Here is a 15,362-nt window from a genome sequence, read left to right as displayed (position 1 = left end):
GCGTGGGCTAAGGAGGGCATCTGTTGGGGGGAGTGTGGCCCTGTGACCCAGAATACCGAGTTAGATCCCAAAGGCAGACAGGAAAGTATCTGCGGGGATGGGGCAGTCCTTGGAGAAATAGCTGACTCCAGGACTGGGGCAGAAAAAGCACAAGATGGGCCTAAAGCAAGTAACTTAATGTTAATTTCTTGATTTTGATGGTTATATTGCGGTTATGTGAGAGAATGTCCTGCTTTTTAGTTCATAATGGACTTTTTTTTTTGGTAGGTTTGTGATTATTTCAAAATAAAAACCTTATACAAACTCCTACAAGGGCTTTTTCTGTAATGTCTCACATCTGTCTCTTTTTTTCCATTACCCTGGACATCCTTGCTCCAGAGAACCAAGTTCCCATTCCCCTGCACTGCTGCAAAAATTTCTTAACAAGGCTCCACCCCACAGCCATTGCCTAATTAAGGTTTTTCCAAAGTGCACTTCAGCTCATGCCACTTCCCTGCTCCAACATTTCAATAGTTCCTCATTACCTACCAAATTAAGTACAAATTTCTTAGTGTGACTTTCAAGTTCCATTCCCTTCTAGTTCCAAAGAACTAATCTGTTACAGCCTTTCTTCTCCTCATTCGCTATTGTCACAATCAGCCATACATCTTGACACATTCAGTGTTTTCTGCCAATCTCCAAGTTTAGCTCACGTAACTCCCTCCATCAGGAAATGACCACTCCTACCCTCTGCCAATTTTTCAAGACTAAGGATAAATATCCACTCTGACCACCACCACCCCACTCCTCATTTTCCAAAACTTGCCTAGATAATCTTATACTGTCAGAATACCCAAAGTTGACTTTGCCCATTGTAAATCTTATTTCACTCTGTTTTAGATTATAATTTTTATTTGTAAGTCTCAACAACTCCTAATACATAAGGTAAGGATACATAACAATGAAGATATCATTAATTAAGTCACAGCCATGGTTACATATTCAGATCGCCAGTTATTAGCTCACTCTCCCTCCCTAGTGAATTAACTTTTTAGGTATTCAAATTACTTTTTGTTTGTCCTTTTTCCTTCCTTATGCTACAGTTTTCTATTTCTTGCATAAATACAAGTGATTTCTACCTCTTTTCTACATAGATAGTTTGGCCTTGGCCTTACCACTGACAATAATAAATCCAGAGGTTTCCAGGCATCCATTAAGTAACAGGTGCTTATATGTAATTATGTTTTAACTTCATCATTACCTCTAAAACTCTTAAAACTGAAAACAAAGCCTATACTTGACAAGTTTAAAACTAGAAATTCTAGGGGGAGCCTGGGTGGCGCAGTCGGTTAAGCGTCCGACTTCAGCCAGGTCACGATCTCGCAGTCCGTGAGTTCGAGCCCCGCGTCAGGCTCTGGGCTGATGGCTCAGAGCCTGGAGCCTGTTTCCGATTCTGTGTCTCCCTCTCTCTCTGCCCCTCCCCCGTTCATGCTCTGTCTCTCTCTGTCCCAAAAATAAATAAAAAATGTTGAAAAAAAAATTTTTTTTAAAAACTAGAAATTCTAAAATTTAAGATAAAGACCAACACATTTAACACAATTCTTTTTCCTGGGTCTTCACTAACAAACTTTGGAATGCAGTCCACAAAAATATACAATTTAATGACTATATTTAAGTTCCATATAAAAGCTAATATTTTTCTCTTGATTTGAATTTAGCAAATGAAAGAAAATGATACACTATGTAGCAGGAGAGCTGAAATTTTATCAGTGGATGAGTAGTATTAAACTAAAGCAACAGTTGAAAGCCTGGAAAAAAAAATATATTATTTTGGAGAAAAAAATTAATGCCATCAAAGCATTAGGGGAAGTGAAGTGTTACTCCTAAATTACTTGTGATCAACATAACATCTGGTACCACTCTAAACATTACAAGTATAGAAAAGGTCACACACATCCAGAATTTTACTCCTGCAAAAGGTATCAAATCCATAAATGCTACATCCCCTGGTCTTAGTTCTAGCACACCACTGCTGGATATGCAAACAGCCTGAATAGTCTGAAGTTGAATAATTTGAGTTTATTTAACTGAAAGCAGGGCTTTTATCTCTACTTTTAAAGTATGAAGTAAACAGTTCTAAGTATATTAAGTATATCTAATACTTTAGATAATAAAAGGTAGACATACTGACATATAAACCTAGGACACTTATGATGTTAAAAGCAAAATTTATCAAACTGTACATAGCGATTTGTTCGTTAAAAACCACTAAGGGTTTTCTTCTTTTTTTTTTTTTCAATAAAATTATCACTACTCTTACCAAAAATACCATAAATGAATGAAAGTGGATGAATCATCAGGAGAAGCAAGTCTCATTGTGAAATCATTTCTAAAAATATTATTTAGAATACTAACCGGGAGAAATTCTAGGTACACCAGCAATTTCAAAATCAAAATATTGTAAGACAAATAATAAGAAAAAGAAAGTTCCAGGTTTTCACTTCCAAATGACCTAAGTAATTCTTAATGGATTTATTTATTATAGGAAGTATGAATACTCAATCACTCCAATTCCACCTCCCCTCCAAAACAAAACAAAACAAAACAAAAAAACAACCCATCAGTCTTTCATACTCTGCATTACATAGACATATTTAGATCTCACTGGTTTACTCAGAAAGTCTGCTAAGGGACAGGTAACTATTCTAACAAACTCCTTGAATTCTATACCTTTTGGTGTACTACAGAAGGTAAGTTTTTAAAAACTCTAGGCACAACTGAAAAAAAAAAATAACCATAGGTTATTTACTAAATTGTTTCACTCTATCATGGAAAAAAAAATGCAGCATAGAATAAGATAAACACCTGATCATTCATCTTGAAACCTACCAGAATATGCCCTTTGAAACAGTGAACTTTACATTCAAAGGTCTAAGTCAATGTTAGCGCATGTTATGATGCTATCAGGGTGACTATGACCATCACCATAAACATCAATGTTGTGTCAACAGAAAAACCCTGTCTTCAAAAGAAATGGTGAAGTTAAAAGAAAAATAAATTCATAGTGAGTATCAAATTTTACAAAAGATTTGATTTTAAAAAACCTCTGCTTTTCAAACTGAAATAAGTCACTGCTTCTTGTTTTTAAATGGTAAATGGTGGGGCACCTGGGTGGCTCAGTCAGATAAGCATCTGACTTTGGATCCAATTTGGCTCTGCTCAGGTCACAATCTCACTGTTCATGGGTTCAAGCCCCATGTCAGGCTCTGTGCTGACAGCCCGGAGCCTGGAGCCTGCTTTGGATTCTGTGTCTCCCTCTCTCTCTGCCCCTCCCTACTCATGCTCTGTCTCTCTCTCTCAAAAATAAACAAACATTAAAAAATAGTAATAACAAATGGCAAAATTACAATAATATTTTTCTATCCAGGACACCCTGGAAACCACAGATCTGGACCTGCCATTAAAATATACTCCAAACCAGATTAGCAAATATGTTAAAGGATACTCTTGATTTTTCACAAACAGAACTCCAAGGAAACTGCACAGCCACTCCATGGTTTTGCTGGCAGACCCTCAGGAGAGCACCGAGTTCAACACAACCACTTTAAATGAAGAAACTGAGGCCAAGAGAAGCTGTGACTCACCATGGTCACAGTTTTGTTTGTGTCCTAGATGACAGGGAAACTCCAATCGACATGACACAACTAGGTCCAGTGTCCATCCTCAAAGCTTTACATTCAGCTTGTGTCATAATTTACTTTACACTGTGGTGCTCAGGCAATCTACTCGCTGGAAATGATTAACAGACAGATGGCTTTCGTCACCGCTCTTACAGGATGCCCACAGAGAGGAGGACAACACACACTTCACAGCCATTACTCACTTCTATCAGCTTGAAAAATTAACTAGAGGAGAATCATTTTTCTTATTGGAATAGGGCACTCCTTCCTCAGCATCATATTCAGGAAGGCTAACATAAATAAAGTAATAACGTCTTTTTTCATTCACTGCCAAAGGGTGTAGAGAATAGAAGAGACCAGTAATTCTCAACTTTGGGGTCTTAGGACACCTTTCCACTCTAAAAATGTATGGAGGATTCCAAAAAGCTTTTGTTTAGGTCAGCTAGATCTAATGGTATTTACCATATTAGAATTTAAAACTAATGCTCATTTTAAATCATTTAAAAATAAGAAGCCATTACATGTTCACATAAGCATAGGTCTATGAAAAAAATAACTATGTTTCCCCAAAAACTTGAGTGAGGAGAGGCACCGTTTTACATCTTTGCAAGTCTATTGTCTCCCTTAATAGAAGACAGCTGGATTTTCATATCTACTTGTGCATTCAATGTGTGGCGACAGGTTTTGGTTCAAGAGTATGAAGAAAATCTGGCTTCATACGGATATGTTGTTGGAAAAAGGAGGAGCATTTTAACGATCATTGGAGATAAATGCAGATGTGATTCTTTGACACTACCTTGAAAACTGCAAGTGAGTAGTTTCTTAAAGGTTAGTTGCAATGCAGAATCTGAAACCCTATTAGTAAATTTTTCATACACTAGCACTGGTCTATCTTCCATTTTGAATGGATCTTTTACCGATGCATGATCTTTCACTTCACAACCCTCCTTGAAAGGGTCTCAGGAATCCCAAACAACACTTTGACACTACTAGAAAACAGTTTCCAGTTCAATCTAAAGACAATGATTATTACCAAACCTCGGAACAGTCACACACCGCCTTGATCCTCCACAACCTGTAATTCTTTAATCTATTCCACATCCCCCAGAACAGGGTATCATCATCCCACATTAAGGTATAGACAAAAAGGCTCGATTTTGATCCAAAAGACACAAAATAAGAGACCAGAGATGAAGCATAGATGAGGTTAAATATTATAACACGTAGACTGCAATCTAGAAAAAAAATCTAAATATCTTCTGATCCTTGAGCCTTTATTCTGAGAATGATCAAAACAGCAGGTTTCAATAATATTCACCAGAAAAGGCTGTAAAGAACCAGCAGGCTATAAGTGGCTTCAAATGACAATAAAGCTTTGTTATTAAAAGTTTGGGGGAAACTTCTACAAACTAGCAACCACACTAACATGCATGTAAACAAAATGAATCCCCTCTGATGATGCTAACACATACGTGAAGAATTTTGGAATCCTCCTGAAGAGACAATGAACAACACCTCCAGTGCCCACAAACACAGAGCAGGCTCAAGGTCCCTGATTCACATTAACATGTTTAAGGCTATGGGTCACTAGAACATCGGGAGGGGCTTCAGGAGTGTAAAAACTACCATTAAAGTAGTGGAAAGAGGATGCAGAACAAAACAGCAGAGAACTGATGATGATTTTATCTACTATATCTCTACTATTGCTACCCAGAATATCATTACCTAAAGCAACTGCCTTCAAAACTAATAAAGCATAAATAGAAATGTAGTGGCAGGGGTGCCTGGGTGGCTCAGTCGGTGAAGCGTCTTTAATTTCAGCTCAGGTCATCATCTCCTGGTTGTGAGATGGAGCCCCTAGTGGGACTCCGTGATGATCATGGAACCTGCTTGGGATTCTCTCTCCCCCTCTCTCTCTGCCCCTCTCCCTGCTCATGCTGGCTTGTGCAGGTGTACACTCTCTCTCTCTCTCAAAATAAATAAACATTGAAAAAAAAAAAGAAACGTAATGGCAAATGTATGGTGCCTAACCATAAAAAATAATAATAATCAGAGTAGGATTCAATCATAAGAATTAACAAATATTTCTTTCAATTATGTATAAAATATTTCTTCAAAATATTTTGTGTAATTTCATATAATGAAGAAAACAAAAAACTAAAAGAAATGAAAACTAAAAATTGTGCAACCTAATCAAATGTTAGCAGGAATAGCTAAAATGTATATAATACCTATTGCATGCCAGATGATAGGCAAAGTGCTTCTCATAAATTCACTCAATTATCCTAACTACCTTTGAGATGGGTACTACTGAATTCTTTTTCTTTCCTTTTTTCTTCCCCCCCCCCCTCCCCCCGGGGAGGAGAAAACCAAAGCTCAGGGGTGAAGGGATTTGGGCAGTGACACAAAGCAATTAAGTGGCACAGCTGAGATTTCGACCATGGCAGCATGCCCTCCACTACCAGGCTACACTCCCTCATACTAACTCACTAAAAACATCACTCACGAAAATATCAACATCGTGTGCAAAATTTCCTTCTCTGAAAGTAAAACAAAGCACTAGCAGTAGACCACATGCTGAGTTTGTTTCTGATGAAAGCCATGCTGTCTTAGGCTACGTTGCATTAGTGTTTAGAATTTAAGAGACAGGCAGGATCCCAGTATGACAGTTCATGCTATGGACAATTGTTATAACGTATCCTTTAAATGGAATGTTTGCTTCCATAAAGGCCAGAGGAGCAAGGTGTGCATCAATGACAAGGAAAGGAGTGCACCAATTAAAGTTTTAGCTTTTGGCTCATAAGGAAGGCAGAACGGAAGAAGAAAGATACAGAAATACATGTAAGCCCTCTGTTGCTAATGGGATGAACGTATCTCCCATAACATAAGTTTTTAGGGAAAATATCTGTGTATTCCTAAATGCCAAAGGAATGAACTACATCTAGGAAATCTATTTTTTATATGTTCAATAAAGGGATCATTTATCACAACCATGTAATAAAAACAGTACTGAAGCCAAGTTCAATACAAGTATTCACTATATAACTTAGAACCACCCTTTACAGTCATACCAAAAACCTCATTTTTTTCTAAACATACACAATATGCCATCTGCAAAAAGGAAAGTCAAGAGATATTTTACAGTAAGTAATGCATGTCCTCTTGCAGATCATAAAAGCTGTAAATCTACCAATTCAAAACTGCTGTGACATATTTTACTTCCAATATGAGTAAGAAAACAAGACTGTCCACTTAGTAATTTTAGATGTGCTGAGTCTTTAAAAGCCCTCACAGTTAAGGAAATGATTTATTTGTATTGAAAACCATAACTTACATACAATTAACCTACCTAGAAAAGGACCAAGAGGGTGCAGAGCTTGTGGGTAACAGATTTGGGGTTCAATTTCATATTTCACAACCAATGAAGAGATGAATTTAAAAAAAAAAAGCTAAGGAAAAAGACTAAAACCACAAAGAAATGAATTTAAAACAATTCTAGTGAACTGGTATACAGCTAAAGAAACAGTCTAGCGCTAGTCTGCTAAAGTAAATACAGTAGCAGGCAGTACAAAACAAGTCTTTCCCAAACACCTACAATAGGCAATGTAGAAGCGGGGGAGGGGACACCCATATAGGCTCCCTCCTTGAAGATCAACACCAGTATTTCCTAAAAGAATTTAAGAGGTTTTTTTTTTCCTCTATTTCAAAAAAGCAGTAACATTATACTAGCAAGGAAAGAGGGGAGCACTCAATGACCATCCTGAAAGCAAACATAAAACAGTAAACTGAAATGTGTTTAAAATTACCAACTGCAAATACTTTTTCAACATTTTATAAAGCCATGATTTTCAAAAAAGGAGGAAAAGCCAACTTACCTGGATACGTTTTCTGGAATGTATTCTAGAACTGGATACCCATCACTTCTTCTAGACGACAGGTCACCATGTGACTTCCATGACTCCACTAAAGTATTAACAGGAGGAAAGGAACTCATATGTTGGAAAGATTGGTCTCTAGCTGTTCGTGATAAAGATATTGTACCTTGAGCACCAATCCTGTAGTGAAAGGACTGTCCACCTGAATTCACACCAACAATAGCGGATGAAGGGATGCTGGCCTCTGGGTAATAGCTCCCATCATCTGGTTCCTGTTTAATCCCCATTGGGAATCCACTGCCTTCACAGTTACCATCAAAGCCGGGCACAGGTGGTCCTAAAATTCCTGATAGAGAATAATAGTCTTTATCATCCATAAAGGAAAAATATGAACCATCCATAAATGGAAATGGGTTCACTGTTGGATTCCCTTTAAAAGCGGTGCCTGAACACGAATGCTTGGTTGATTCTTGTTTTATTGGTACCGAGAAAGGGGAGTCAGAATTTATTTTGCTATTTCCTCCTAGGCATGAGCTGCTAAAAGCCCCGTCTGGCTCCGGTTTTATGTACTGTACAATGTTAAGCTGGCCAGTCACACCATTGGAGATGGCACTGTCTACTTCCTCACTCTTAGGAAAGGGGACCTCGTGAGCACCTTTCTCGTGGGTGTCTGGACTAGGAACCACATCCCGGGCTGCACTGGATCCAGCAGGGGTGCCAGAGGCAGTGTAGCTGAAGGCATTGTTTACAGGGCTACAGATAGATCCCACAGTACTAGCAGTTGGACTGGAAAGCGTGGATCTGTTGTTTGTGTTGGAAGGGCTGGAAACAGAGCACCTTGAGTTGTTGACGTTTGCAGGGCTAGACACAGAGGATCGCAGAGTGACGTTAGTAGGACTGGAGACCGGAGATTTTACACTGCAATGACTCGGAGGGCTGGATATTGGGGATTTCATGCTACTTAATGGACTTGATAGAGGAGAGCCCACATTACTGGCGTGTGCCGGGCTGTGCGACCTGGAGCCTCGGTTTTCAACATTAGGGGAGCATGTCAACGGAGTCCCCTGGGTGATAGGGCTGTGCACTGTGAAGCTGCCAAAGCTGGCAGACGTGGAGGACACAGAGCTGATTCCTGCAGGGCTGCAAGCTGAAGAGGCCATGCTCAGGGGGCTGCAAACGGATGGACTCTTCTCATGACACACGATAGGGCTTTTAACGATGGCACGCATGACCCCACCATTCACAGAGCTCCCAGAGTCAGACAGGAAGGATCTCAAGGGCCTGTTCACACCACCTAGGGTGGAAGGATGATGGCCATTTTCTTTATAAAATTTCACCAGCTGTTCAACATTTTGATAAATCTTCGCTGGACTCATGCTTCCTTGTTGGTTCTGCTGATCATAGGTGTAGTCAGCATCTCTTACGGAATCCATGTATAAACCCATGGACTCAGCTACAGTTGCAGCAAGTTCCTTGGACTCCAGCTCAGTTTTAATATCAGATGTTAAAATCCCCGACCGATTATTGTCTTGCTGAAGGCAAGGGAGTAGTTCGTGTTTTTCTTTGCTGCTTCCTTGAGTACTGTTGTTTGGAATAGCACCGGAAACACAGCTTACGTTGACAATCTCCATGTAGTTATTCTCATCGGTCCTCTCTGTAGGTCCCAGGGAAGAATGTTCCACAGCCTGAGAAACTTGACCCCACCGTCTTTCCATATCTAGACCTTCAGGGAGACTGTGGTAGCCTTTGGTCTCCATAGCTAACAAATAAATTTATATTAAAAAATCGAATTAGAGTCATTTATAGCCATATCACCCTAGAAGACATTCTAAAGTTGCATTTATTAAACTACAAATACATATTCTACTTATTATAAACAGTACTTCTAGTTATATTAAAATTATTACCTTTTTGGGGTGCTATAACAGAGTACTGACTATAACTTGTCCAGAGGCCAGAATATGAGCAGCAAGCATACAAAATTATTTTGCATGTAAGTAAAAGTAACATATTTGCTATAATACATGTTTTAGAATTTGCAAAGAACGTTCACAAACGTCAACTCACGTAATATTCAGAGTAATCCTGGGGACTGATGAGGCAGACAAGGAGGAAACTGAGAGCTCAGTCATATGGGTTATTTGCCCAAAGTCAAAGACATAATAAGTGATGAATATGGGTTTAAAACTAAATCTTCTGACTCCAAAACGTTTGGAGTCTTGCAGCATATGGAAGCTGCTTTCCAGATCTACATGGTTTTATTAAAAACCATATGGAAATGCAATCAATGTTACCATTTCTCAATATAAAATTAAAGTTATCAAGTGAATTATCGCAGGAAAAATAATATTTTTTTAAAAAATAATATTTTCTTAAAATGTGTTAGTGATGAAGATAATCCCGTATCAGTTCTGAAAAGAAAAGATTCATATATCCTGATTAACTAAGATGGTCCATAGTTCAGACAGGCAGTATGAGAAGCTGGGAATGTCACCACCAGATTCTCTGTATTTCAATACTGACAGGGACTTCAACATGCATCCTTACTTAGTGGTACCTCTGCTATAAAGACTTCTAGCAAAGACAGTTTTATTTTCAAGAGCAAATGGAGGAAGTCTGAGTCCTGACAATTTATGTGTTCATTCATTCAACAAATATTTACCAAGTGCGTGCTACATCCTAGGCCTATAAAGACTCACTGAATCTATAGTGATAAACAAAACAGGTGCAGTCCTCATCCTCAGGGAGCCCAAAGGCTGTTTTTTTTTCTTCTTAGATATACAATCATATTCACTGACTCTCTATATAAATTTATTTCATAGACAAAATCATTATAATAGGCTATATTTACATAATTCTATGCATTATATAACTCAATGGAACATTATAAGCCTCTTATTTACCCTAATAACCCTATAAGGTCAGTAAAACTATTATCCAAATGATACATTGGGGAAACCGAGGCTCTGGCCACACAGCTATACGGCAGGGCTGAAATGTAATCCCAGGTCTCTCTACAGCAAGGTATCTCGACCTCGGCACTACCGACATTTGGGGCCTGATAATTCTCTGTGTGAAGGTCTGTCCTTCTGCACTGTAAGATGTTTAGCAATATCTCTGACACCTACGCACTAGACTCCAGTAGCACTCCCCATCCCCAGCTGTGACGACCAAAAATGTCTCCACATTGCCAAATGCCCCTTGGCCATTGCGGGGGGGGGGGGGGGGGGGGAGGTGGCAATATTCACTCCTCGCTTTGAGACCCACCACTCTTAATGAACATATTTTAAAGAAAATTAACTCATTCTCAGTACAAATTTCATTTGTACATTTTAACATACAAAACTGCTGAAGTCATTATGTATACATTTTTCAAATCCTTTCAGGTCTGTAAACAATCCATGACCCAAATAAAAGTCCAGTGCAGTTTCTGCAGATCCGTACACCAACATTACTTTAGGCCCTCTCATCCTTCCCCGCCCCACCCCCACCCCCTTGGCCAGGCACTACCTCCATCCTCCCTAGCTTCTCCTGAAAAAGAGACCAGGAAGTCCTCAGGCCACAGAACTTATGTTAATTAACAGAGAAAAATAAGAGAATGGCTCTACTAAATAAATTGGCAATAGACATCACAAAGCTGTATTATGACATTTAAGGCCTAAATTGTCTGAGTACCATAAATACCTCTTACTTCTTTGTATTCTACACTTGATTTGAAGAGGCAAAAACTATCAATTTCACCACTGCATCCTAAGCAGATACCTAGTACAAATAAAAAATCTTTCATTATAATATAATCGATACTCAATTTGTGATGATTAAACTCCGGTATGTAGCCTACTTTTTAAAGAAGATTCTATAAGTTCTTAATCACAAGTCAATCACAAAACAGGGGAAAATGACAAATTACAATAGTTGTTTATCTGGTAACTCCAGCCAAAAAATTTAGTATGGATGAAAGACAAGTTGAAAAAAAACCAGACTTAAGTTGAAAACTACAAGTATTCTGTGTTTCTACCTCCACCTAAGAATATTCTGTCCACCCCATACCAAACTTGAATGGATGCATATCTAAGGTATAGATGTTTTAGGTCCAAATACATTAAACACCACAAGAAACATGCCTATTCATGTTCAAAACTGAACATCTTGGGGTGCCTGGGTGGCTCAGCTAGTTAAGCATCCGAATTCGACTCAGGTCATGATCTCATGGTTCAGGAATTTGAATCCCATATAGGGCTCTGTACTGATAGTGAGGAGCCTGCTTGGGATTCCCTCTCTCTCTCTCTGCCCCTTTCCCACTAGCTCATGTGCACTCTCTCTCTCCCAAAATAAATACATAAAAATAAACTTAAAAAAAAAAAACTGAACATCTTCTGTGTATCACACCCCTTTCCTGGAACACTGTCCCTAAATCCACATTCTTGTCTTGGTGAACTGCACCACCCTATACCCTAGTGACTGCAGGTTACCCTTGCCTAGGCACCTTTGCCAAAGGCCTCCAAAAGCTCCAGCCTCCCCACCTTCCACCTAGCTGCATTATTCATCTGCACCCCCACACCGCCCCCCACTCCAAGCAACAGGCCTATCTACCCTGAGTCTGAAAGGAGAATCCCCAGCTCCAGATCCCTCTCCAAAATCCATCCTCCAAACGTTTTTTTGGAAAGGGTGATCACTTACTGCTTTTTTGAAGTTTCACACTGTAAATCTGCCTGCTAAACTCCTGAGAAGTTTTCCAGTACAGAAACCTGTTTCCTTTCTAATCCAATGTCCTCTAAATAATTTGGCCACTGCCCCCTTTTTTCACAACACCTACTAATATTCTAAGGGATGTCTTTCATCATACTGCCTTAAAGCAGGAGCCAAATCTAAGACTTGTGAGGCTGTATGAAGATTTGAAGAGAATCAACATGGGAGATAGCAGGCAAGTACAATCTTAAGGCACTCTACAAGGAAGCACCTTATCAGCTAACATACAGCTGATCACAACTTTCCAAGTCCTGTTTGGCTAGCCTTGAACCCTTAATAATAACATAAAACAGCCTGCATTTCACCACGTTATTGACAGGGCTATCGTTAAAGAATTTGCAAAAGGCTTTACTGAAATCTAAATTAGTTCTATTTAAGGTACCGTATTCATCTACCAACTTAATGCACTTCTCAACAAAGGAAATAAAGATTGGCAACAGTAAGGCACAAGACTAGAGGATATTAGCATCTGCATGGCTTCTACTGCAAACATTTTTCAAGATCAGAGTTTTTTTAAAATTTAGGATTATTAAAATATTTTATACTGAGTTCCCCCTATTATTTTAATCAGTCTTCTCTGTATAAAAAAAAAAAATAGATTTCCTATGTTGTCCAAGAAACCTAGGTTGTCTTTCTGGAATTGACACAATAACCATGGCTTGATCAGAATTTCAGTTAACCTGAACGTACTAGTAAATAATGATAATTTTAGTTGATGAATATGAGCCTCATAGAACTTAATAACCAGAGGGTAAAGGAAAAGTTTTTGTTACTGAAGTATAAGATGAAGCAGACACTGGTATACACATCTAGCTTATATAGAATCAGACTTGTCTCCCTTACATCGGAAACTATAACAGAGGCGCTCTTGGGACAAAGACAAGAACCAGAAAGATCCTTTAATTTTCATGCAAATGACCTCCCCCCAAAACATAAAGGAAATTTCACAAAAGAAAAAGCACTGATAGAAGTTCTACCTTAAGCTACGCATATGCTCTTAAACACTATTTCTGCAAAGGAAAAATCTGACTTTAAAATTTTATGTTTTACAGTCTGTGTTAAATTGTTCTTTTCCATAAGGAAATAGCTTTTTTCAGGAATATTAACAAAGATTCTTGCCAATTTATATTTTATCTGAAAACTTTCACTTTTAATATCCCCCCCAACCTAGTCCCACTTAAAACATATCATTTTCTATAGTTATTTCACTATAATATGGCACCTTAAAGACAGAATCTTAAAGTCACAATTTTCACTGGTTGTATCGTTGTAAAAGTTTGCCATTCTTAACTACTTTTATGTCACCCCCACTACGGAACTATTATGATGTTCCCCTCCTTTATAGAGGAGGTAAATGATAGAAACCTGCCCAAGGTCACCTAAGAGTGCTGGAGAACCAGTTAGAACTGAGCACACCTGATTTCTATTCACTCACCTAATTCACTCAGCCACCTGATCTTTCTAAAATCCCCAAGCCACACTATTTCTCCCTTAAAGGAAAAAGCTCTCCTTTAGATTATTTTTTTTAAACTTCTATCCTCAGGCATTTCAGCGACAGTGTGCCCTGAACTCAAACATAAAATTAAAACTTCACAGAACTTCACAGATGGGGAACGCTGTTATCATTACTATGTAAATACCATCAATAACAGCACCTGGAGAAATGGCAATACAAATGTTAAGAAGCAAATTAGTGTATTAGGAATTCGGCGGTTTCCAAAACTTGTCTGCTATCAAACAAAAGTTTTCCTAACTTCTAGGTTATAATAAATAGTTAAAACTGATGGTACCCTAGATCATTATGATTCACACCTGGTCTTTTAAAATTCAGTAGGAAAAGCCATGCACCTAAATTCAGTAGTAGGGTACGGATGACATCAAAAGAAGCTTCATCCCTTCTCCCCTGCCTTTACAATTGCAACTGATGCCACAGAAAGCATTTGCCTCTCCCAAGAGTTTTATAATACTAGGGGCAGTAAATGCACGAATTTCCAGAGCCCCCTTCAAACAGGCTCCATCAGGATTCTGTATCTCCTTCAACTGCCCTTAACCGCTACACCTCCAGCTAAGATCTGGGTGCTTCCGCAATTGATAGAGGAAAGAAATATTATTCAAACGTCCTTTAAAAATTGTAAAAGGAAAACGATCCGAAATTCACCCTTGGGGAAAGGGAAGGGTGGTAGACCTCCCACTGCCAAAGGCAGTTGAAAGCTGCTCGTTAGAGGGCATTTATCCAAAGTGGCCAAACTTTCCCAAAATAGTCCTCTGGCGGCCAAAGGGGGGAAAAAGTGGAAAACCAAAACAAAACAACAAGCACACAGCACCATACTGACTGTGCCTCCGGATTACGCAGCCACTTCTCCCTGCAAAGTGCACGCTCCCGTGCGGCGGCCGCAAGCCGAGTCCGGCAAGCGGCGCCCCGCGGCGCACCCCTACACACCTGCCTCGGCCGGGGTCCTTCTCTCGGCGTCTACCTGTTGCAGCGCTCGCCAACGCCACGACACCCCTGCTGCGGAGCCCCCCTAAATCCAACCACATCCAGGCCAGCGAGTGCCGCTCTCCCTGCAGCGAGAGAGCCCGAGGCAGCAACGCTCTTGCACCCAGGTGACTGCACGGGCTTCCTCCGAGCAGCCTGAAGTTGGCTTGCGTCTCCCCGGCCCAATGACACCCCGGGCGCGGAGAGGCGGAGAGGAGGGGGCAGGGCCAGGGCCAGGGCCAGGGCGGGCGAAGTGGGAAGGGAAAGAGGGAGAGAGGGCGGGCGAAAGCCCGGAGGGGGAGTGGGCCAGCTCCAGGGCCGGGGTGGTCACATGTCCAGATAAAGTTCAGGTTGCTATCCCGCCCCCCTGAGCCCTTCCCATTGGCCCGGAGGGAAGCAAAGCTCCACGCTGCACAGGTCAGGCGGGCTTCTCATTGGACAATCGTGGCTGTCAGTCACCAGGAGGGCGACATGACTGATACAAAGTTGCTGCGACACAGCCTAGACTCGGCAGCTCCCTTAAAGCCGCAGCCACGGCGGGTGCTTGGGGTGCCGGGCAGCAGCTACGACACTGGGTACTGGGCACCATCCACGCTCTGACCC

General features: G+C 40.1%; 1 protein-coding gene across 1 annotated transcript in view; it reads right to left on the bottom strand.

Moving 5' to 3' along the window:
* The window catches only part of NR3C2 (nuclear receptor subfamily 3 group C member 2), a 354,747-nt gene extending 339,650 nt beyond the window's left edge, over window positions 1-15,097 (bottom strand). The window contains exons 1-2 of the mRNA XM_043567788.1: window positions 14,724-15,097; window positions 7,535-9,293 (exon numbers count right to left, since the gene is read on the bottom strand). Of these exons, the coding sequence (XP_043423723.1) occupies window positions 7,535-9,291 (1,757 nt within the window). The 5' untranslated portion in view covers window positions 9,292-9,293; window positions 14,724-15,097. The remainder of the gene's footprint in view (window positions 1-7,534; window positions 9,294-14,723) is intronic.
* Window positions 15,098-15,362: the final 265 nt, after the last annotated feature.

The sequence above is a fragment of the Prionailurus bengalensis genome, chromosome B1, assembly GCF_016509475.1.
Source record: "Prionailurus bengalensis isolate Pbe53 chromosome B1, Fcat_Pben_1.1_paternal_pri, whole genome shotgun sequence".
In the NCBI taxonomy this organism is placed as follows: Eukaryota; Metazoa; Chordata; class Mammalia; order Carnivora; family Felidae; genus Prionailurus; species Prionailurus bengalensis.
This window is presented reverse-complemented; position numbering and strand designations above follow the sequence as displayed.